The following is a 23,304-nucleotide window of genomic DNA, read 5'->3' as shown; positions in this document are numbered from 1 at the left end:
TCTTATGTAAAAGCTGTATGGAGGCTGTAGAAGCCAAGTTCCAACCCCACTGGATGTTAATTAAGTTCTTATCTAGTTAGTAATTTCTTGAATTTCACCCTTCTGATGTTAAGATTATTCTCAAGTATAATTTCTGTATATCTAGTCAATCGTCTTCCGTTCATCTTTCCCTAAGGCATATGACAATAGTAGTGTGTGTTATCAGTCTTGGGGTATCTGGGTTAAGTCTGCAGTCCTCCACAAATCCTCGTTAGTCTTCCTCCCTTCCTGGCCAAGACATAAATCCTGCAGTTTTTATCTCATTTCCCTCATGCTTGTCACTGTAGCTAAGGTTTGATCCACTGACATCAGTGGAAGACACACTTCGGTAGCTCAGGGGATTGAACTGTTGCTTCATCTACATATGCAAGGGAGATGTGTCTGGTGCTTGAATTCTGTCCTCTAAGAAAACTAATATTCTTGGGGGGGGGGGGGGGAAGTTTCCATTCTGCTTCTGGTGAAAATAATACAATTGCAGAACTCTCTTAGGGCAGAAATAGAGATTTAATTTTCCTGCGACTTACTCTGGAAATCTTGGGACCTGGACCTCCAGGCTGTATGTAGCTCCAGGCCTGATGAGCTCCTGGAGGGCAGGCACTGCAGAAGCCCTGCCAGCCTGGGGCAGGCAGTATGTGCCAGCGGCCGGGGAGCCCGGCAGGCTGCTTTCTGTTCAAACTGACATGTTCTGGCACTGTTTCAGTTGCAGTGAATCCACTTTTTTTTTTCAGTAGAAAAAAAAGTTGTATTGGAAAATTTCCAACCAGCTCCACACCCCACCACATTGATTGCAAGCCCACTGGAAGGGGTGGTTGGCACCTGCCTCTTTTGTTCTACAGTCACATTAATTTGCCCTGGTGTGGTGCAGGTTTTTCGACAAATACACGTGCTCTAGGCCTGCAATTCTTCCATATCCAGGTATTTTTGAAGTAAGTGCTGCCCTGCCAGCTGTGAGAGAATGATAACAATACTGTCCTCGTGTCTTTTGTCTCTCTCTCCCCACTCCCTCCTCCTTTCTTTTCCCCTCTGCTTTTGTATGCTTACAGAGAGAAGGTCTCCTAGGTTGTCCTTGCCAAGGTGGTAGCTCTCTGTCAGGCTGTCAAACTTATCTACTAATAGCTATGAAGAGCATGTGCTTCAAGAAAGCGAAAACCGAAATGCATAGCCTTCAGTTGTCTTAAAAAGACATTTTTCATTATCTGACAAAGAGTTGTGGAGTGTTAAGGTTATGATATCATTACTTCGGTGGTTGTTACACCAGTAATTTTTTTTTTCATGTTATTTTAGAAAGTGTGCCCTTTTCCCTATGTTAGACATATTGTTTCCTTTCATTAAAGCCTGATCTGTAAAAGTGCCCTCACCTTAAATGATGAGGTAACTGGGGGCCAGTCAGGGGTATGGTCAATTTGATCTTGATTTAGGGCATTTCTTGCTACTAATCTGCTATAAAATGCCATGTGAGGCTCCTCTTTTCTCACTCCTTTTGTCTTTCTTGAACTACACAGATTTTTTCATGTTTTATAAGTGGCCTGCACAATGAAACCCCAACCTCGCTTGAGGTGGGACCACCGCTTGGGAACATCATGAGACTGAGCTTTTTTTTTGCCCTAGGACCTAACCGCAGCCTTTCCGCTCACATAAGGACTCACATTTAGCTGTGCCCTATTCCCATGAGCGGTTTCTTTCTTCTTAGTAATAGGGAAAGCAGAAATAATCCTACTCTCAGCAGTTTTGGGATTACAGGGAAAAATTGAGTTCCTTGATGTATGACTGTGTAGGGATATTAATCTTTTCCCTGATGCCTGTTGTCTGTCATCTCTGTCTTACCAGCACTGTCCTTTTGACCCCTCTACAAGGGTAACTTGTTATTAACGTTGCCTTTGCTGCAGATACTTGGTATGCAGATGACAGCACCAACAGTTTTTCTAAAAGGGCTTGTTCTGTGCATTATTGGATGTGATATTCAAAATTGTCTTCAGCAACAAAGGATTTTGATTTTTCTTTCCGTGCTCTGGCTCGTGCTCATTTTACCACCATTTGCGAAGTTGATAAATTCAGAGGAGGTTATGTTGAGTCAAATGTTGGCTCTTTGTTGTGCATCCCCGAGACAGACAGCTCAGCGTGAGACCACCGGGAAGTTTTGGTATGATCCTTGGGTGCCCTTTGCTGGGAGGGGTGGTGGTCGAATCATTTAAAGCATTTTATAGACTGGTCAGAAGTCGCTGAGAGCCAAAACAAAATCACTGTGTCAAGCATTTTAACGTCATTAGCGGATTTCTGTTTCTCCCAGCATACTGTGAATTAGCACATTTTTATGAAAGTAGATTTAGCAACTGCAGAGGGAAACAAAAATATTAGAGTACAAAGAAGAACTGGAGAAAAGTTCATGAGAAAAATAATAAAATTTAATATGAATATGCCATGAGCTGTATTTTGTAAGTGAAAATAAGTAACACAGCCTTGTGTAAGAATTTTTTTTGATTCTTAAGAATTGCCACATGGGAAGCTGCTGTTCATGTTCCTGCAGTCCTGTAAGGTAATTTTTCCCTTGAAATTTGGAAAAAAATGGTGATCATGCAACTAACTACAAAGTAGGCAGTCCTATGGAAAACATTTTGTGCTTTGATAATTTAAGTAGAGGTAGAATAGTAGCTACTTTTTATTTTAATATTTTTAGAATAAAGAGAGGGTAACCGTGGCAGAAGAAATACCAGTCTCCTCCTTATACAGCTTGGATAAACTGTGCTGGTGACTTTGAAATGTTTTTCTCTTGCTGTAGTTGAATCAAGGCTATTAATGCAGATTTCGGTCTGTCTCAAAACTGAAATACAGCAACATATTCTGAGATGGATTACCCACAGAGATCAGAGATATTGTCGTCCATCTCCACTTTAATTGTGATGTGTTCATTTCCATTTTCTTGTCAAATAAAGAGGAATAGCCTCTAAAGAATAGGGTCATTTTTGTACGTCTGTTTGTACTTTGGTGACTTTAAATCCAATTCTGCTGTCTCCACAATAACTGATTCCAGGGCAAATCATAGTGAAGTGTAAGCAGGCAATCTTCTTTAGTCTTTGATAGACGCTGTCTGAAAGACTGTCTGTTACAGGAGAAGCTGTTAATAGAATGGTTTAAGATTTTTTTTTAACCTTCTTCCATGTTTGTAATATAAATATGTTTGAATTTTATAGCTAGAACTCATGTCATTGTCTACTACTAGCTTTGGCAAATGCCTCACATTGTAAGACTTCATTTTCAATTGCTTCTAAGAGTTGTTGCATCTTATCTGCTTATTCTGAAAGGTGTCTGCCTCAGCCTATTTAATTTTTTAATGAAAAATGCAGCTAACATGGTTCAGAGGCTGCTAAACATAAGGTTTTGGGTAAATACTGCTTTGCTGTGTTAAAAAAAATCTGGCAGTAGTTCTCTGAAAGGCTCTTATGGCCTTCAGACATATGTCTGAAGTGGGATCTGAAATCCCTTTGGGGAAGAGTCCTTGTTTTTTTGCCATCTTCATAAAAACCCACCTAAATCTGGCCCAAGTTGGAGGCCAAAAAAATGCAGTTTCTACATGCTTTGTAAGGAGCTTTTAGAGCTTTGCAGGTTAATATTTGAAGGCTCGGTAAGCTCTGAGCATGCTTCAGCCTGAGCTGCGAAGGGTTTTCTTTACGGCTGTAGCTCTTGGCTGTTACAGCCAGGATCTGCTTGTAGGATGTAATGAGCCTGGACAGAGCTCTGAGCTACAGCAGCTGTAACCCTGTAACTTTTGGTGTGTCCAAGCTAGTTCTCAGTGGGCAGGTTTGGGGACCTCAGTGTCACACTGCAGAGGCAGGCGCTTCCAGCCTTTGCAGTGGGTACAGCAGGGTCGCAACAAACAAGGACGTTTTGTCCCAGCTTTGACCCATTCCCACAGCAAATCCTCAATATATGCCGAACAAGGCAGAGCTGTAGCGAAGGAGCAGGACACAGTATTTAAAAAAAAAAAAAAAGCCTTATTCAAAGATGCTAAATTAAAGAATACCAGTCAGGGTTTCCCAGTTTTCAGACTTGACGTTTCTGTCTTTGTCATGTTCTTGTAATTCTTCTTTTGCATAGGTAATATGCTCCAGGGTTTGATTATAACATCCAAGCAAAAAGATACCTGCCCAGGAAAACAATCAGTCTTCTGAAATGAAGATCTTGTTATTTTGTGGCTTTTTTCCTGCTCTGTCAGCTATTTGAGCATCTTCCCTGAACTGCAGTGGAAGCCTGTTTACACTTGTGCTTCTGAGCCCCCTTCCAGCCTCCACTCTTGTATTTCACACCTCTCACATGGAAGTATTTGTGTGTGTGCAGGGAAGCTCCATGGATTCATTAGGGGAGGACGGTCTCCTCTTCGGAACATGAACAGGCCCGGTAATTCTTCATGTATGCCTTTTCCCATACCTCTCAAGGGCATGCCCTGGCACCAGCATAGAGGCAGAAGTGATCAGCATTATCTGATTATGTTGAGTCAGTTTTACCAAATTATGCTATGAAAACAAAACGTTCCTGCCCTCCGTAACTCCTAGAGGAGGCAATTTCTGTGTTACTTAATGTGATTTGGAAGCAGATAGCCTGTGTAAAGTTTGCTTTCTTGCATGTTACCCAAAGAAAATTCACTTTGCCTTTGCTTGGTTGTTTGACAGCAGGAAAATCTGCAGACTCTGTTTTCCATCCTCCATTAAGTTTAGTCAGGTTATCTCTTAATTGCTGTATTACTTCTTTACCTATTGGAACCAACAGTGTGGGACTCTCTCTGGATCTGGGGTTTGCCAGGGTAGCTCAGGGTCTGGTCCCTTTTTTAAAAAAGCAGATGGAGAGATGTTGAAGAAAAATTCTGTCATTGGGAAGTGCCTGTTTTGCACTACTACTGAGAGGTGTTTCAAACTAACAGGTACTTCAGTAATGGGTAAGATAAAGAAATAAATCTTTACACAGATGTCCTGTCCCATGGAGGAATGATGTGAAAATGCACTTTCTTTTCAGTGAAGCAGGCTTCTGAATATACTGTGTCCACTGTAGAGTGTACTGTTTTTTTTCTGTTAGCTGTTAGAAGAGCTTTTTAACACTGTTTCTAGCAGTGGATGTTTTTTGTAGGAAGAGGGGAGGTAGCACATTCTGGGTGTTGGTTTCTAGTTAATTAAAAGGCCAAACTCAGGAATTCAAGGGACATGGAAATATCCCTGACTGATACCAAAGTTATCGGTTGCTTTGGCCAGAGATAGGCTTCTTCCCGGCCAATTGCGAATAACCCAGAAACTTAACATCTTCCATAAGGAAGCTGGACTGTCATGGCTGTTTTCAACACTACTGTACGTGTCTCTGCTTTTTTCTGCCCCAGTGGTAATTCAGAGGGTCATATTCTTACTCATGCAAAGTGTAACCTGCACAAGTTAAGACCCGCTAAGCAAGGACTTCCAGCTGTTTCATTCCTATAAGCATATAAATATTTATACCACCCCAGGGTTCCTTTCATGCTGAAAATAAAGGTAGCACTTGTCTGCTGTTAAAATATATTACCCAGGAGCTAAATGGCTTATCTCAGTATTAGGAAGATGGATGAGAGGAGTGGAAAATTGACGATAATATTGGTTGGAAGATCTACCGAATCCAGAGGGACTTAATGTTTACTTGAAACTCCTGCTGGGAAGTGACGTAGAGGTTGATAGTGCTGTATTTAGCTATCAAGAGATGATTAATTAAAAGCTGTAATAAATGTGAAATATAATGGTTGACACACACAGAGCTTCATGGACACTAGCTAAATTTCCTAGTAATGGACAATGTGCACCAGGGATTGATTATAACATCCAAGCAGGATGCAAATGGTGCTTCTGAAGGCACAACTGAGACAGACAGGGAGAGTCTGCACAAGTGACTTGCTCAAGGCCACATGTGAAGCGAGGCAGCGATTCACCTCTGCGGCATCTCTGGTGCTTTACTCCCTCCTGTCCCACCCCTGCGAAAGCACGGGTCCAAACATATTCTGACCCAGGCTGCTGGGAGTCATTTCCCACCCTCTGCACTGGGGCAAAGTAAATGCCAAATAGGCAGCAAGGGGGGCTCAAAGCAAAGGTACCAGTGTAGTGTCACCCGACTGAACTGCGATTCTCTTGCTGATCTGCAGCACGACCCTGCAGTGGCCTCTCTGCCCCAATTCATCTGCCTGGCTGTAAAATGAGAGAGCTGGTAACACTGAGCCGCTGTGCTCCTGCGTGGCTGGTGCGGGTTGCTTAAACAAGGGCTGCATAAAGGTCTGAAAAAGTGCTGGGAGGCTTCATATGATGAGAATGTCTCTTGAGTCAGTCTGCTGACTTTTAGGGACTCAGGATGCTGCCTTGCTCTTCAGTACACGCTGCTGTCACTTGGGGGCCCCTTACATCCTCCTTCTCATCTGCCACAGGATTTGGATGGAGCATGCTGAGAGCAGCCCGCTTTTCTTCCAGCAAGAATTAATTATTTCACAGACCATTCAAGATTCTGATAAATGAAGCGTGTCTGGATATCATTTTAGAGTAGTATCTGTAGTGAAATCAGAACTTGTAAAAATTGGGAAAATACATAGGACTTGTCTGTGTTTTGCTTTGTTGCCAGGTTAATTGTTGTTGCTTGTGGTATGATTAAAGGGTCTGACTGAACACAAAAATATGTCAGGCATAAGTGGGATTTTAATGAAATAATTCTTCCCTTAAAATAAAATTATTTTTAATAGAAGATAGCAAAATAAAGAAATTCTCTATCACTCTTTTTTTTTTTTAATTCATTATTATAGGTAATGAAAATCCAAATTGAACCTGATTGGCCTTGGTTTTGCACTTGATAAAATAGATTGATTTTTTTCTCTTCCTTGAAATTGCTAAAACAGGCAAGGACAAGAGGAAGAGCCTTACAAAAATCTCACCATTGGGGCAGTTTACACGGTTAATTTACATACAGTTACCCAAAAGGTTTTTGGAAAATGTTTCTGCTTGGTGAGATGCCGAAGGGGGAACACCATCTTCCAGAACAACCATTGTTAATGTCCTTTCAGTATGAGAGAGCTTTCACCCTCCTGGTGCTCCCTGTTGACTTGCTGCCAGCTGCTCGTGTATGTAATGTATATGGGTATGCTTAAAATCCTTTCTCATATATGTAGAAATCGATGGTTTGTACAAATACAGCACCATCAGCATATATGCCCCATATGTGCTGCAGTTTGTAATGTCAGTGAGCACAGGGAAATGAGGATCGGAGCTATTTCAGAGGATGCCAGAGAAAGGACAGAGAAATGGAGAGATTTATTTGTTTGGATAAACCTCCCTGTTACTGAATTGCTTCAATGCTGCACCTGTTTCTTGTTCTTCCTCTCTTTCTCTTTTGCTGCTTCTTTCATTGCAGCTTTCCAAATATGTAGGCAACAAAAAAACACAGCCGGTGAAATGGAAGATTACAATTATGCATCAGTATTCCTGTAACGCGGCTGCTCAGTAATGTCCCCTGGGAGTGTTACAATGAATATCTGACATTAATTGGCTCAGTACCTGTATGTCTGACCTTGCAGAAATTTAATAGATCAATTCTACATGTTGTTTACTGATAAAGAAAACTTCTTCAGGGCAGGGGCTGCATATTTGGACATGTGTGTACCACACTGACGACCAGAAGCAGCAGACTCACTGGGTCTTGGAATAAAGAATAAAATAATACACAGAGGGATCATAAAGTGGTTTCTCTCCCTTGTTTTGCCAAGATCTGTTCCTCAACAAATTTTTAGCCCACTTAAAGTCTTTGTCACTGGCAGGTACCGCACACTTGATGCACAAATGCTGTTTTTTCTCCTTTTCAGTAGTACATGTATTGCCTTCATATGTGTGTTTGACATACTGAACGATATAACTAAACCAGGTCAGAACGACAGAGGCAGCTACTACTGGCTGTACTTGTGTTGCAACAGCCGCCTCTTTCATGTCACTCACCCTGCAGTGACTGAACCTGCCAGGAGGATGAGGATGTCGCAGGGGGCTGGGAGCCGCTCTTCAGCAGTCGCTGGGTCTCAGTGGGCCCTGCTCGGTCAGCAGCAAACCCCCCTCTCCCGCGCCGCTCAGTCAGCTGGCTTTAGCTGCTCTGGGGATGCGGGCTGCGTGTGCAGAAATGGGTGATTGTTCAGCTCCCTTCCCTTTCAGGGAGAGGAGAGGGAGGAAGTCAGTGTCCAAATCGCAGCTTAGCCGAGATTCACACACGGGGCGGCCACTGGGCTTAACTTTCTGTGGGGGTGTTTGTTTCCTCAAGTTAAAAAGCTGTTGAAAAGGAGGGAGATCTGTACTTTAAGAGATGCTCGGCGGCATACACCGCACGCCTGTCCCGCTGGGTTTATTGCCTTTGTTGAAGCACAGGAGAGCATCTTTACAGAGGTGTGTTCCGCTTCTCTATTACTGGAGTGCTCGGGAGCGCTTGCCGCCTTCTGACTATTGTTGCCTGTCCCCTGATTTATTTGACCGGCGGCTGGGAATTACACAAGCCAGCACCTCGGGGACAGGGAAACCCGCACACACCCAGCGCCCCCCCCAACACACGATGCCGAGTGCCGCTCCCAAAGGAATCCCGTTCCTCCCCGCTGCCCCGCAGTGCAGAGAGCCCCCTCCTCGCCTTAGGCCTCGGGCGGCGGGCACTGACCGCGCTCTCTCTCTCTCTCTCTCTGTCGCTCCCCCCCGTTCCCCCCCCCCTCCCCTGCGCACGGAAGGCGGCCGATGGCGGCGGCGGCGAACGGGCGCGGGAGGAGGCCGGCGCGGCGCTGGTGCTGCGGAAGGTGTGGTCACGCAGCCCGGCCCCCGAGCGGCGCGGGAGGTAAGGCTTCCGCGGCTCCGGGAGCGCGGCGCTGGGCCGGCCGCCACGGGCTCCGCGCCGGCCGCCGGGCGGGAGGGCGGACGGGCGGGCGGCGGCGGCGGCCCCCCGGGGGGGGCGCGCCTGAAGGGGGGTGGGGGGGCGGGAGCGGGTGGCCATGGGGAGCGGCAGGGTGCGGGTGCCCGAGGCGCTGGCGGGCCGCGGCGGGGAGCGGCCGCTGCCCACCTTCGACGTGCCTTACTTCAAGTACATCGACGAGGAGGATGAGGAGGACGAATGGAGCAGCCGCTCGCAGTCGTCCACCGAGGATGACTCCGGGGACTCTCTGCTTTCCGACAGATACGTGGTGGTGTCGGGGACGCCGGAGAAGATTTTGGAGCATCTTCTCAGCGACCTGCACCTGGAAGCCGCCCAGGACAAAGAGACCGGTAAGAAGCGAGCCCGGCGGGGAGGCGGCGGCGGCCGGGGCAGCGCCGGTTCCCGGGCAGGAATGGGGGAAAGGTCCCGGTGGTACCAGTGCCCCCGATGCCGGCGGGGGGGGCGGGGGGGAGGTCGCTCCCGGGCGCCCCCGGCCGAGAGGCGGCTGCCAGCCCGATGGCAGCGTGGGGAGCAGCCGTGGGCGGGCGGCAGTCGGGGGGTGGGGGCAGAGCGGGGCGCCCGGCCCCGGGCAGGCACGGCAGCACCGGGCCGAGCCGCTCGGCAGCCGCCCGGACTTAGCAGCAACTTGCGCCGGGTTTATGTTCGGCTTTCGCTGCCGCCCGCTTCGTACCTCGCCCGTCTCTCTTCAGGCTGAGGCTGCCATTCCTCGTAGCCTGCAGCAGTGATTATATTGATCCGAATACTTGCTGTGCACCTCAGCCTCCTGGCTAACTACTCGTCTTGCCACCACCCCAGTACTTTGGCACATGTTCCGTTTCATAAGCACGGCTTATAAATTTCCTCATAACCCAGGGCACAGCGTAGCGCCCAATGCTGTACTTGTGTGACTTCAACCAGAGACTGTAGTTTGCTCCAGCCTAGAGCAATTATTACATTGATCGGGCTACTTGACATGCAGTTTAATTTTCAGCTGGATCTCGTGGCTGTATGCACAGCTTGCTGACACCAAGAGCTCCTGGGGTAGTTTATCAGAAGCGCCTGCAACCTGCAATTCATAGATAGTTTTAATGAAAGCGACCAGGCTGGTGAGATTTTCGGAGGTCCCGAATACCGAGGAGCTGAGGAAGGCTGTAAATGGAGGTGTGCATTTGGTCGTTCCCAGTGGGGTTAAGATGCATACTGCTGCCTGTATATATCTTTCTCTGCAAATGAGATTACTGAGAATAAACACACTTTAATCCTTTTAAGTGACTGAAAATATAAATAACATCTGTGATTCCCCGAGGAACCTCAGGATTGGGTTCTCTTGAACAAGTCATTAGTTTAATGTGGGACAATAGGCATATTCCTCGTGCTGATGTGTGAATGCCCCGAAGAAACGTATAGAGTGTCTGCTGATGATGTTATTACGGTGTTTCTAGTGCAGCTTTTGTCTGCCTAGACATTAATATTTAGTGCAGAGAGAGGCTGTGATTGTTTTCTTTCCGCAGATGCCCTTAGACTAGTTTTGGGTGTAATTTACTTGAGCCAGCTCTTTGGCAGTGTAGTGAGGGTCCTTTTTTGGTCCTTTAAGGTCAAGTGTAGGATCCAGAACAAGTTTCTCCATTAATGTTTGTCATATGCAGATTGAGGGACATTAGCTGCCCGTCTTTATAGTCTGCCTCATCTTTTTTTATAAGCTCACAATCTTGCTGGAAAACAATTAGACTTCCACTAGTGATAGGCATTATATTTTAGTGTTTATAAGTACAAAGCACTCCTTACATAAAGCATTAGATGCTGTATACATCCTCAAGTATGCTACCTTTCCCTTCTTTTCTCTTTGCTCTCTCTCCCCTCACCTGCAGACTGTTCATAAGCCTGTGCTTATTGTTATAGAGAGGCTGGTAAACTGCCCTCAAAACAAATGCTAAACCGCTACTTGCCTGGTTGTTAGCAGATGGTAATGTATTTAAAGGTTGACTGGCTTCCCCTCACCTCTTCTGCCTTATCCTGACTCCTTTTAGAATGAGACAATTAGCTCTGCCCTGTAGCCAGGGTTAACTGGATCCCAGGGACATAACAAAGTAGCTGTGGCTTCAGTTTTTTGCCATCACAAAGAAGTGTGCTAAACCTTGCCCAGCGGCCCTCCAGGTCCTCAAGGGTGGTTCATCACACACTGTTTTCTTCTGACTTTATTAATCTGGTAATATAGAACTTCGTCAAAATAAAAGGCTCTGGGAGTTATGTTTCCTGATATTTTATGTGGCAGATGCCCCTGTAATGGATTTATCAGCCTGTTTTGCAGACTCAGTGGCATTTGACATGAGGAAGTACGGGATATCAACTGTAAATGTGTACATCTTTGTGTGTGCACCTGAAGGCATCCTTCTGCTGTTTGTGTGCTTGGATTTGCTGTTCTTTGTATTTTTTGTAGTTTCAGTCTGGCCCATCTAAGAGGACGCTTGAGTTACAAAGTCCCGCAGGCTTGTGTTTTAGCAGGCATAGCTTTGTGGAACATAAAAGGACGATGTTGTTGTACCCAGCTGCTGCTCCTGCTGTCGCTTTGCCAGTTCCAGGATGACTTCCCCGGCCTCCTGCTTTCCCTGCAGCCGCCAACCCGGTTTGCTTATTTGTGTCTGTAAAGAACATGAGAAAGAGCTGTTCTTACATACGCTGGTGCGCAGGGGGCTGTTGTTCTGTTTGACCCTTTGCACTGCTTCCCAAGGACGGATGCTCTGCATGTTTTCATTCCCACCCTTTGTATAACAAATCATAACTGCAACCCTGTATGGTCATTAAAATAAAAATCCACTATTTCCTGGGGCTAGCGTGGTCATGGAGCACTGCTTTTTATAAACGCTGACATGGCTGAATGATGCGCCATGGATTGCTCCCAGCCATCCTCCATTTTCTAGCCCAAGTCAGCAGGTACTGCTTGCAGCTGGAAGAGTAAAGGGAAGCTTTGGGGCTGGTCTGGAATAAATCTAACTGGGGTCCAGCCCAGGCCTCAAGCCTCACTTCAGCTGCTGCTAAACCTGTAGCAAGATACCTTAAGCACTCTGCTGCAGCATCCTCTGCTATAATAAGCAGGTGGGGACCCAACCTAAAGAGTTGTCCCATTGTCTGTGATGTGGCTGAACACTTCTACAGCAACCAAAGACAGTGAAGAGGACACGGCAATGTGCACAGCTAGACTAGTCTATTGCTCAGATGACTTCTGTAGGCAAGGATGTCTTGAAAGCCTGAGGTTTGCAAGACATTTTAAGCTTAATGTACTTAATAACTGCTTAATGACTGAGGGTTTTCTTGTGATGACTATGTCAGGGAGTCTTTGCGAGTTCTTGTGGCATCATCGTAAATTTGGGTTTGCAAGTAACAAAGGCTTGCCAACCTTCCATCTCAAAGGGAGAAAGTTTTCATCTTGCTGAGTTATTATAATCTGTAATGTACCAACACCCAAGAAGACTGTTCTTGTTTCTTACCATGAGATGGGTGGAAATTTTAAATTTCTGTAATGAACAACTTTCTGAGTCATCTCTAAGATTGTTGGAATCACTGGGGAATGTCTGCTGAGTGTGTACATTAGGGGGCAGTTTGAAGTGCTAAGAATTGAATAGGGTGAGACAATTCAAATATGTCAATATCCAGGCAAAAAATGCAAGGCATACCTCCTGGGCGAATCCTCATCAAGGATGGGGATTTGAACAAGTAATCTCCAAGAGGCCAAATCTTAGTGTCTCGGGATGGGATCTCTAATCCCTTCCGCAAAAGCTTTTATTTTGTGGGCATTAGCAGCATTTCCTTCTCTGGATGTTATCCTGATCTAGTCTTTGGAGTATCCTCTGACTGATCTCTATTCAAACATACTGTCTTGCCTCGTGGTGGTTTCATTCAATGTTTGGCAGCCTCTGGAAGGACACAGTGATCATCACATCCACTGCTACTTTTCCAGGCCTGCCTGGATCCCTCACACCACTTCCTTCAGGCCACTGGGTCATCTCTCTCAGGCAGCTTAAGCAGAACATTGCTGAACCAGAAGATAATCTCCCTCATCACTTCTGATGACACTACCTGCCTTTTACCTCCCTGCTGTGGGATTAATTTTAGGGAATGAGTAGGGAGAAGAAAAGATTGATTTGTGAAGGTCTTTGAGAGCAAGAAACAGTGGGAAATGGGAGATCTGGAGAAAGGATGTAAATGAGGAATGGCATGACTGGAGCAATGTGATGGTGTTGGTCTTAACTGATGTAGCTTTTCAGTGGTCTGGGTGAAAGGGATTGTGGCAAGGCGGAGAGGCGTGGCCCTTCTGTTAGGCTATGACAGAAGTAAAGATGGAAAATGATGAAAGGCTTGGAGAAGGGTTAATGAGGCAGAAAAAGAGGATGAATCCTCATGACATAGCTAAAACAGATGCAGAAAGGGGTTAAGTATGGTATGGATTTCTTAGGAGTAGGAAAAATAAGGAGTAATGACCTTTGTACTGTTCTGTGTCACCTTTTCCAGGACTGTGTATGATGCTTGACTTAATGGGAACTCTCCTCTGTCACACAGAAGCAGTTTTAGCTTTAGGATCATAGCATAACATCTAGGAGGGGCCTTCAGGCCATGTCTGTTTGTCCTAGAAGCGCTGTGTAGTAAGGGTTGCTTCTGTTTAATCCATTCTGTTTCTACACTTGCACCAATAACACTGTTTTGATGTTGGGTAGTGACACCCTCTGTGGAACTGTGCATGACCTTTTAGGAGAATGGAAGTGTCTTGCATGAGCTGATAGTAGTCATCTGCTAAATGATGTTGCAGAAAAGGAATATAGCTCTGCTTTTTCTAGGTGTTGTCTTCTGTTTAATAATCTAAGAAAAAAAGCTGATTGCTTTTTGATATTTTTTGTTTGTTTGTTTCTTAGCTATAAAGGATGTTAGGGCTTCTGCTCACTGTGCTTTATTACTCGTGAGTAGAAGGTGTTAAAAAATGTACCCCTGTGACTGCCACACAATCAACCTAAGTGTATCTGATGCGTGTGGACTGGTGTCAAGGAGAATAAATGTTTGCCCAATGCTTTGTGATCCTATCTTCCAGCTTTTAGGATAGTGAGAATAAATGCCTGCTAGCCCTTACTCTCACCAGTCCTTTATAATGAAGTGTTGTCTGTCATAATTTTGAGAGATTTTTGTAAACTTTTCCCAAAAGTCTTAGGAAGACTTGGGGAATTGTGTGGGCTAAACACATATTACTGCCATGCCCATAGGAGAGGCATAAGAGTTTAGCAGAGTGCATGGAGCAGTATCGGTGTAAGATTAGCAGAAAAGCTAAAATAATTTCTCTCAGTGTGAGAGAACCTGGGGAGGTTCTCACACAGGACCATTGCTTCATGCAGCATGAGTCTAAACTGTCTCGAATTGGAGTGTCAGTAGATGTAGGTTTAGAATAAATCAATAAAATGAATGGTAACAAATCACCAGGATCAGATGTTACTCCCCAAAGACTTCTAAAGGAACTCAGATATGAAATTGCTGAACTCCTAACAGTGGTGTGTAATCTATCATATAAATCAGCTTCAGTGGCAGAGGAAGGTGGAAAATGTGATGCCAATTAAAAGAAATGGTTCTATTTGGGAACATCTAAGCAATGAGGTTGTCATTTTACCAATACATTATCCCAACATAAACTGGCGCTGTAGTCAAAAGAAGCAGCTTAGCCGTCCCTGACCACTCATTCCTGCTGCTGCACTGGTCCCTCTGTGCCTCTACAGCCTGTCGTGTGATTCTGTAGCAGACCCAAGTAGGGAGCAGGTCCTTGTTAATATCAACCTAAGAAATACTAAATTATTAGTTTTAAGACAGATCAGTCTCCTGATCCGCTTAATCTGTCAGTGGCACAAAGTTTGCTCCTGACACAGGGAGAGGGTAGCAGGGAGTGGGAGATGTGCAGATAGGTGAGGACTGGTGCCTTTAGCAGCTGGACTTGCTTGCAGGAGTTTGATTAGATGCAAAACTTCAGCATAAAGTTATGACTGTGCTGGGAAATTGGGTGGCAGTACAGTAAAAGTAGAAGGAAGAAATGCATGCAGAAATATTGTACTGAGGGAAGGGAAATATTTGTGGGGTTTTTTTTCAGAGATAAGTCAGATCTTGTGTATCCTGTAGAGCTGTTAAAGATTTGAAGGAGTATAAGGGTATATATGGTCTGGTCTGCCTATATCTTACATTTGTATTTCCAGAATGATTTTGGTAAAGTCCCTTGCTAAAAAGCCTTAAAGAAATTGAAAGATCCTTTCAGTAAGGATGAAGATGCTTTTCAGGACTGATGATGATGACTTAAAAGAGAGAAAACTAAAGGTAAGAGTAAATTGTCAGTGTTTAAAATGAAGAGAAGTCACCATTGAAGACTGGGTGCTGCTGAATGTGGGATGAAAACTGAGGAAACAGCATATGCTGATAATATGGTTGAGGGTCTCATGATAAATGAAGCCATGGCTTCACCTTTGGTAGCCATGCAAGGTTATGTTCTTGTACACCCTATTATCCCACCTCTGACTGCTTGTTTGAGCTGTCGTGTTGTCCTGTTGTCATACTGACAAACTTTGCTTAAGTGTCTCTGCAAGGTGAATTAGATCAGGAAGCTGATCCAACTCAAAAATAACCTCATGAAAGTAGTAAGAATGGGGCAGTGTAGGACTGGGAAAATAAGTTGAGAGTGGTCCCCCTCAAACCAGCCCTGTGGCTGAAAAAAGATGAAAGGAATAAAAATCTGCATGACTGCGTGATAAAATTGCAGATGAGATCTAAGTTTGAAAAATGCAAAGTAATGCATTTTCTAACATGGAGAAAAGGAAATCCTTATTATACATACTCAGCAGAGGGGCTGAATTGGCTAATATCATGCATAAAATAGGTCTTTGGAGATAGCGTGGATAGTTCTTGGAAATTTTTGATCAGCGTTGATCAAAAAGGCAAACAGTATTTGAGACGATTAGGAAAGAAGATGAGCAAGAACCGTAGTTATACCATCATATAACTGTGTAATATGGTATGTATAATATGGTTCCTTCTTCTCCCCTAGATCAGTAAACTTGTAAATGAACTATAAAAAGCTTGGAAAGGGCAGCAAGGGTGATTAGAAGTATGGATTAGATACATCTAAGAATAAATAGTCTAGGTCTGGTCATCATAGAAAAGCAATTTCTGTAAAGAAGGCATATGGTGATCTATGAGACTATGAATTGTGTGGCAAGGGAGTATAGAAAGATTATTCATTGTTTCTCATGCAGGAAGTGTTCTGTAACACAGTGAAATTATTTGGTTTATAACTAATAAAGAGAAGTTATTTTCTGATATGATGCACATCTAAAATGTGAAACTCATTGTTGTGAGGATTTTCTGGAAGACAAAGATTGGAAGGGTTTAAAAACAAATAAGGCAAAATTCTGGCAAAAACTCCATCACTGATATAATTTCCCATTTGAAAAGTCTACACTGCCAGTTGCTGGAAGCTAGGAGGGTGTATCAGAGAAAGATAACTCTGTATTTGTCCTTTTTCTTAGGTTTTTTCTTCCCCTGGGCATCCTCTGTTGGCTGTCAAAGACCTGGTTCTATTTTATGGAGATCCTCGATCTGATCCAGTGTGTCACAGCACGTTGCAGTTTGGAAGCAGTTAATCAGAATCTAAGGTTATAATAAGATACTAGTTCCTTCAGGTAGGACAACTGAGCGAGTTATCAGTTCAGTTGGCAGCAGACAGTGAACAGTTTTCTGCTGAATGGCTTTGCAAATGGCGTGGTGGGGCCTGGAGCTGGGACAAGAGAAGCAGGAGCCCTGGGGATAGCATGAGGTTGGGACCAAGGCTGCTGGCAGTGACACTGCTTTCTGCTCAAATGGGAAGATCTGACATTGTCCAGTTGTCCTCCTGTTCATTGCCATGTAGCCCCTTCTCCTCTGCTATACTTGGTTTGACCTTGTGCCAAGTAGAAGTAGATCTAATATCTTACTAGTTTGGTTTTGGTTTTTTTTTTCCTTCCCCCTTAGCTAGGATTATTTTCTGTCACATTAGTGAGCTGAATCAGCTTGCAGAAGGAGTGCCATGTCTGGGGTTCACTGCAGACAGCATGTCACACGCAGCAGTGCCTAAGCTAATAGGAAATGCCAGAGAGGAGAGTATGTCTAAGATGCTGTCTCCTGGCAGGAGCTCAGACAGTTATTTCTGGGAAATGAGGACTTGGAGCCTGAGAAAGGTTTTGGGTCTTTTTTTTGTACTTGGGCACTAAAGCCTGTTTAGGACAAACTTCTGGAAAGGCAGAGTCCAGGAATGCTGCTCCTGGATTGTCTCACCATTATATCCAATGACTGGGAAACTAGAGGCAGCATGAGGAATGAACATCCTTAGTGATCAGGACTCTCTCTGTAGGCACTGCTGGTATTTTTTCAGTTCATCACAACAAATACTTTTCATGGTGTAAGCACGCTTAGCAAAGTAGACCTTTTCAAGAAGGGAAAGGAACTGAGGTAGTCATCAGACAAACACATGGTTTCAGCATGCACAGGAGCACCTAGGCACCTTTGGGCATCTTAATCAATTTTTTTTGTACCCTGTGCAAGAATAGCTTGGGGCGATGGTAGGGCCCAAAGTGTTTAATGAGTTTTGTGTTTGAGTCAAATTTGTAGAAGAAAAAGCTACCCATTATGTATGATAGTCAATTGGACCATAGTATTCTTAGTTCCTCAGTCTTTTATCTGTAATCCAGTGGTTCATTATAGCTAGTTGTCACTTTTTGCTATGTGAGAAAGTGATAAGGAGCTGTCATGAAAGCCTGGTGTGAAACCATTTATTATGAAGATGTGCATTGCAGACAATATGAGGGGTTTTGATTATCTTAGTGGTTTAAGCAGAAAGGAATTGGGAAGTGCAGGTCTGGCAGGAGAACTTTTTTGGGAGAGAAAATCAATAATTTTCTTTTGACAGTGAAAAAGGCTTTTAATTTTTATATTTTTTTAAGTCGTGAAAGGCAGAATGTGTTAATGTATTGTACTGCAAAATAGACTTGGGCGTTACAAACGTTTTGGTGAGGTACCTGAAAGACAAGTTGTTTTGACGCTGGGAATTTGGTAAGGTGTCTGGAAAGCTAATGTGACATTGAAGAGTTTTAATCAGTTATTTGTAAAATCTCTTGTGCTCTAATGACATTGGAAGTCTAGGTGGTACGATTTATCAAACCAGTGGAGTAAGTATTTCAAATATATGAAAGGATATATGGTCATATATATCTCTAAATTAACAGATGCATTAAGTAGCTGAGATTTATAAAGAGACATGTTTGTATATTTGAGAAATACTTCTGTAGAACTTTTTTCAGGATGGTGCTTTTGATAATTCCTGATTGTCTGGTGGTGTTAAGCCAAGAAGTATGGAAGGGATAAAAAATACTTGTAAGGTTTTGTTTTATAAAAATACTTGTATTTTAGTGATAAAAAGAGTAGCAGAGATTGCCTCTTAGTTTCTGCATTAGTCTGAGTCCAATCACTTGAGTGTGGCTTGTCAGCATCAAATCTAGCAGAAATAACTAGTGTTCCCAGGTCAGAAGGCTGGGACTGAGGGCCATAAAGGCAAAAAGAAAAACTGAGTTGCTGCATAGTGGTGATGCTAGAGATCTCTCTCGATAGGGGAGATGTTATCTTAGAAGTACACCAGCCACTTGTGTTGATTCCCATCTGGCCTAAACAGTGCACTGGAGGTTGGGTCGGTTTGATGGCTGCAGGTCTGGAGACGAAGCAGGCCAGATCCCTCTGTTGCAATTAATGTCATGCTGGCTCTAGTGAGCTGTAGGAACATCAAAAGCAAAGGAAGTCAACGTTGACTTGGCAAACAGTCATAACCAGATTCTGAAATGAGTCTAAACTGTGGCAACTCTTACTGAGTTCTGTCTACTGGAGATCCATTCCCCTGCAGCAGTGGGATCAAACCAAGTGTGAAATGTATGAAGGGAGAGGACAACCCCTACTGTGAAGGTGACACAACTTTCTAGATCTCTCAGCCCCCAGATACAGCCCTGTCCTCATGTTTTCCCAGAATGTGTCTCATTGAAGCTGACTGGTGATAAAACATACTGAGTTATCTCAAAGCTGCTGTTTCTAGTAGAGGAAAAGTGAGACCTGATTTATAAGAGGGTAGTGTAAGAGGAATAGCAACAGATGGTGTGGGGGATGGCAGGTCAGTTAACTGTGAGAGTAGGAACTGGAAATGCAAAACTGAAATATCAGTGTTGCTGCTTCGTATGAAATGTATGCATGTCCTGTTCCTTCAGTGGGAGCCACAGACCATGCAGTCCTTCGGGAACCCCAACCATGGGGTCCTTCACCACAGGTCTCCCATCTTTCCTGGGTATTTACTCCTCACCACTTGTTCTTTTCTTCCTTTTTAAGGCTTTTTACTGTCAAACCCTGGCCTGCAGACTGTTGAAAAACTGGACACTGTCTTCAGTACTCACTTTTTGTGTTCCTTTTCCACAACACAGAGATTCGCTGGCATAAGTAGGGGTGTTTGTCCATTAATGACTCCTGTGTTGCTATCAGCACTTAGTGTGATGGCTGTTAAGTTGGAAGCTCTTCTCAGAATACAGCAAAGCACTCCTTCCCAAGAGCAGACTCTCTGTAATGTTACAAAACTCGGAGATGGTGCTCCGAAGTTCAGATTTTTTTGGGGAAGCTTTCACGGAGTGGGGGAGTTTTTATGGGAGAATGCTGAGAACATAAAACTGTATCTTGACATATTTTTTGCATCTTTGAGTCTGAGAATACAGTTCACGCGCTGTCTTCAGGGTTTGAATTCCAGTCTTTCCAGTGCTCAAAGTTGCTATAATACAAAGATTTTCTTGTGAGATTAACATTTTTTTGAGGAATATAAAGAGCGTGTTCATTCTCTACCCACAGGGTGGAAGGATGGATTCACTGAAGACCTGTGCTTTGAGCTTGTGTATTAAGAATCTGAAAGAAATCTGTTCTTCAAAGCTGCTTTTTTCCCCTTTTGAACTAAATTTACTCTCATTCTGTTAATTCCTCCTTCCCCCGCAATCCTTCTTAACATGCCCTGAGTTCAAACGGTTTCACGGTGTTATGGAAGTGGCAGCCTTGGTCTTTTTGGTCTCTTTTGGCTATAGCCAAACTACAATTATCGTTACTTTCCTAACCTCCCTGTCATGCTGTCTGTTACTACTGTTAGGTGATAACTTTGTTGTACGGTGTGCTGATGCAGTTGTTTTCTTTCCCACCTTGCCATTTTCTGTAAATCCCCGTGCTTGGAGGACACCCAGGGAAATTAAAAACAAAAAGTCACAACCCAAGGTCTATTTGTGAACCATTAATTGGAATGGATTTCTGCCTGTTCCCTGATGCATAGTGCCTGATCAGGGTTTCTGTGGGCTCTTAAGACCTCCCTTAATAGCTGCCAACACTGAGCTGCACTACAGCACCGAATCCCTCTGCTTACTGTGTAGTTGAAAAAATGCAATTGCTTGAAAAAGCCTGTCTGTGGCATTGGCAAACTGGTACCAACACGTTCCAGATTATCAAGTGCAGCGGAGCTCTGCTCTGCCTTGTCTTAATGTTGGCTGCTGCCTTCTCTATCATGTCCAAGGAAAAAAGAGGGGAAAGAGCAGCTGTGGCAGCAGCTACTGAAGGGCAGATTTGCTGTGTGCTGGGTGAGGTTGACAGGAGATTCTGCTGTGGTTTGTGCTACCTTGCTAGGTTTTGATTTTAGTGGGCAAGTCACTAGATCAGCTGTTGGATGTAGGAATAGATGACTGTAGTAGGTATACTTTTGTGAGAGCAGAAGAACCTGTCTAAAAAGGAGATAATAGAGCAGAATGTGCTTGGCATAAATTCAGAAGCTTTGTGCATTAGCTGCAATTGATAAGCTCATAATGCAGGCTTTAAATTGAAGGAAAGGCCTGATCCAGTTTGGTATCAGTTGAGGTATATAACACCATTTAGGAGAGTCTATGTGGTTGGCATTGGAGACAGTTCTGCTTGGTTTTTTAAAGTCAATTTTGATCCTTTCAGAGATTGAAATAGGAGTAAAATTACAGCACTTTGACAGTCAAAGGTTTCTCATGAGATGTCAGTTACCCTCACAGAGTATAGCTGGTTCTGGCGGAAAGAGTTTTTCGGAATAGCCTCAGTTACTGCAATAAAGTAAATTGCTTGTCCCATCTTTTAGACAAGGTGAAAAAGACTGATGTGAGTTGTAGCTGTGGCAGCAGCTCACATCACCGTCTCCTGAGCCAGTCTGAGATCATGAGATGACCTTGTCTCGGTTCAGAAACGTTTGTGAGATCCTTCCGAAACCAGATCGGTACTCTCTCTCTGAAGTGAGTGTGATGGCTTGTTTTCAAGGACACCGAGCACAAAAACATTCTGGGGTGGGAGGACGGGGAATATAGATCAATGTAAATAAAGTGGCAGTGTCGATGGATCTAATTTTGATGGAAGCCAATAATAAAAAACTTGGGCTTTCTTGTGACAGCATTTGGGATGAATTGTGGTTTTATTCCTTTGCTTGAACTTGAGTTTTGTTGGAGATACAAATTGCCAGAATTGGGGATGTATCAGAATCAGGGACTGCTAGAGGCCTTTATACCTCACCATGTATTGCTTTTCAGTTTCTTTTCTTTTTTCTGCACCCTGCATCCCCCTCCTGCCATTATCCCTCCTCCTCCTCCTGCCCACAAGGTTCTACCGGTTCCTTAAGCAGCCTTTCTTTAACCCTCCCTGCGCCCATTTCTTAGGATTTAAGGCTGGTTGATGTCTCTCTAGGAACCACTGCAGCTAAAACCAGAAAGCCAGATACTGGTTTTCTTCTTTCCAAGTTGTGAAATCAGAGCCCCGCCATCAATACAATAATGAAACCCTTGTTGGGTTTCATTCCCTGCCCCGCTAGGAGACTTGTCCATGGGATTTTGTTTGTTGTTACTGTTAGTACATCATGGGGATGCACAGGCACAAGCTGGAAGCAAACAAACAGCAGTGAAAAACAACCGCAAACAAACAGCATTTGTCAGATCCCTATTGTCAAAGGGGTTTCATTCAAAGTCTTAAAGCAGCAGTGAGCGTGCAGCGTTGCCTCAGAGCATGGCAACCGCCAATAACGGGCAAATGCAAACATTTTGGCTATTAAGGTGACTACAGCTTCTCTTCTTACTGTTGCATTGCTGCTGTAGACATAACTCTGTAATGGGCAGGTGAAAAATTTCCATCCTGGTATGTGGCAGGGAGGCAACAACTGGATGATTTAGGAATTCAGGACACACACACGCACCCCACTTCCCAGCAGGTGAAATGCCTCCTCACCTTCAGCTGCACAGACACGAACAAAGAGGTTGTGTAGGGACGGCTGAGTAATTCTTAGGACGGGGAAACAGGTGCAGACCTCTGGCCTGCTCAAGCCCAGCCTGACTGTGAGGAGGCAGCCCTGGCTGTGCTGTGGGCTCCTCGCTGTCCTCTCCCCCCCAACCCAGAGAAGGGGTGTCCCCCTGAGCAGGGCCTGGTAACCAAAGGGACGCTGTCTGCTCCCTCCTTGCTCTCCTTGTGTAGGGCTCTTGGGCCACACACAGCTTGCAAATGCTTTGAGGATGGTGTCTGTGCCAGACCTGCTTGCTCTACCCATCGGGGCTGCTTGGTGGGCAGGGAACCCTTCCCCAGGGCAGTGTGAGACATTGGGGAGCCATTGCCATTGTGGGGCTCCCCTGTCCCCTGGACTCCCGAAAGTTTGCTGTGGGCAGAACCCGCAGAACACACACAGAGATTTTGGGATGTGGTCAGTTGGGAAACCTGGGCATGTTGGGTAGGCTAAGTCTAAACCTGTAGGCAGAGGACAGTCTCTGCCAGCTGAAGCTGGGCTTTTCCCATGTGTTCCCCAGACCTTCAGTACTCTCCCACGTATTTCTCTTCTGTTGCAAAGTAGCAAGAAAGCATTTTCCTGATGTCTATCCTGGTGCGTTGTCACTGGGTTGAGGCGAATTTTGTTAGAGTCTCCAGCGTGATGGCCCATCTCTCTAGGCAAAAATTTCGGCATATCTTATGGGCTGCCTGTGCAGCTTATGTAAATATTTTGAACAGTTTTTTTTCTTTGATGTGTGCATACAGATTGTGTTAGTATTAATGTGAATCTGATCTTCCTACTCGCGTGAGGCTTTTGACATGCAGATGGGCCATAGGGCATTTGATTTAACATCTCATTTTAAAGGATTGGATATTTGTTCAGGGAGTCAAGGTTAGTAAGATGCAATTTGGGAAGTTACAACTATGTTCTTGATTACAAAGGAAGATAAATCTTCAATAACAATTTTCTAAAAGTGTCTGCAA

The 23,304-nt window shown here is 44.4% G+C and overlaps 1 protein-coding gene across 3 annotated transcripts in view; it reads left to right on the top strand.

The window, feature by feature from the left end:
- The window catches only part of RAPGEF5 (Rap guanine nucleotide exchange factor 5), a 164,788-nt gene that overhangs the window by 89,565 nt on the left and 51,919 nt on the right, over positions 1–23,304 (top strand). For all 3 annotated transcript variants that reach the window (XM_074837131.1, XM_074837147.1, XM_074837140.1), the window contains exons 10-11: positions 8,777–8,880; positions 9,217–9,305. In XM_074837131.1, coding sequence (XP_074693232.1) covers positions 8,777–8,880; positions 9,217–9,305 — 193 coding nt within the window. The remainder of the gene's footprint in view (positions 1–8,776; positions 8,881–9,216; positions 9,306–23,304) is intronic.

This window comes from Strix aluco, chromosome 1 (assembly GCF_031877795.1).
Source record: "Strix aluco isolate bStrAlu1 chromosome 1, bStrAlu1.hap1, whole genome shotgun sequence".
Classification (NCBI taxonomy): domain Eukaryota; kingdom Metazoa; phylum Chordata; class Aves; order Strigiformes; family Strigidae; genus Strix; species Strix aluco.
The sequence above is the reverse complement of the archived record's forward strand: the minus strand, read 5'-3'. Positions and strand labels throughout refer to the sequence as shown.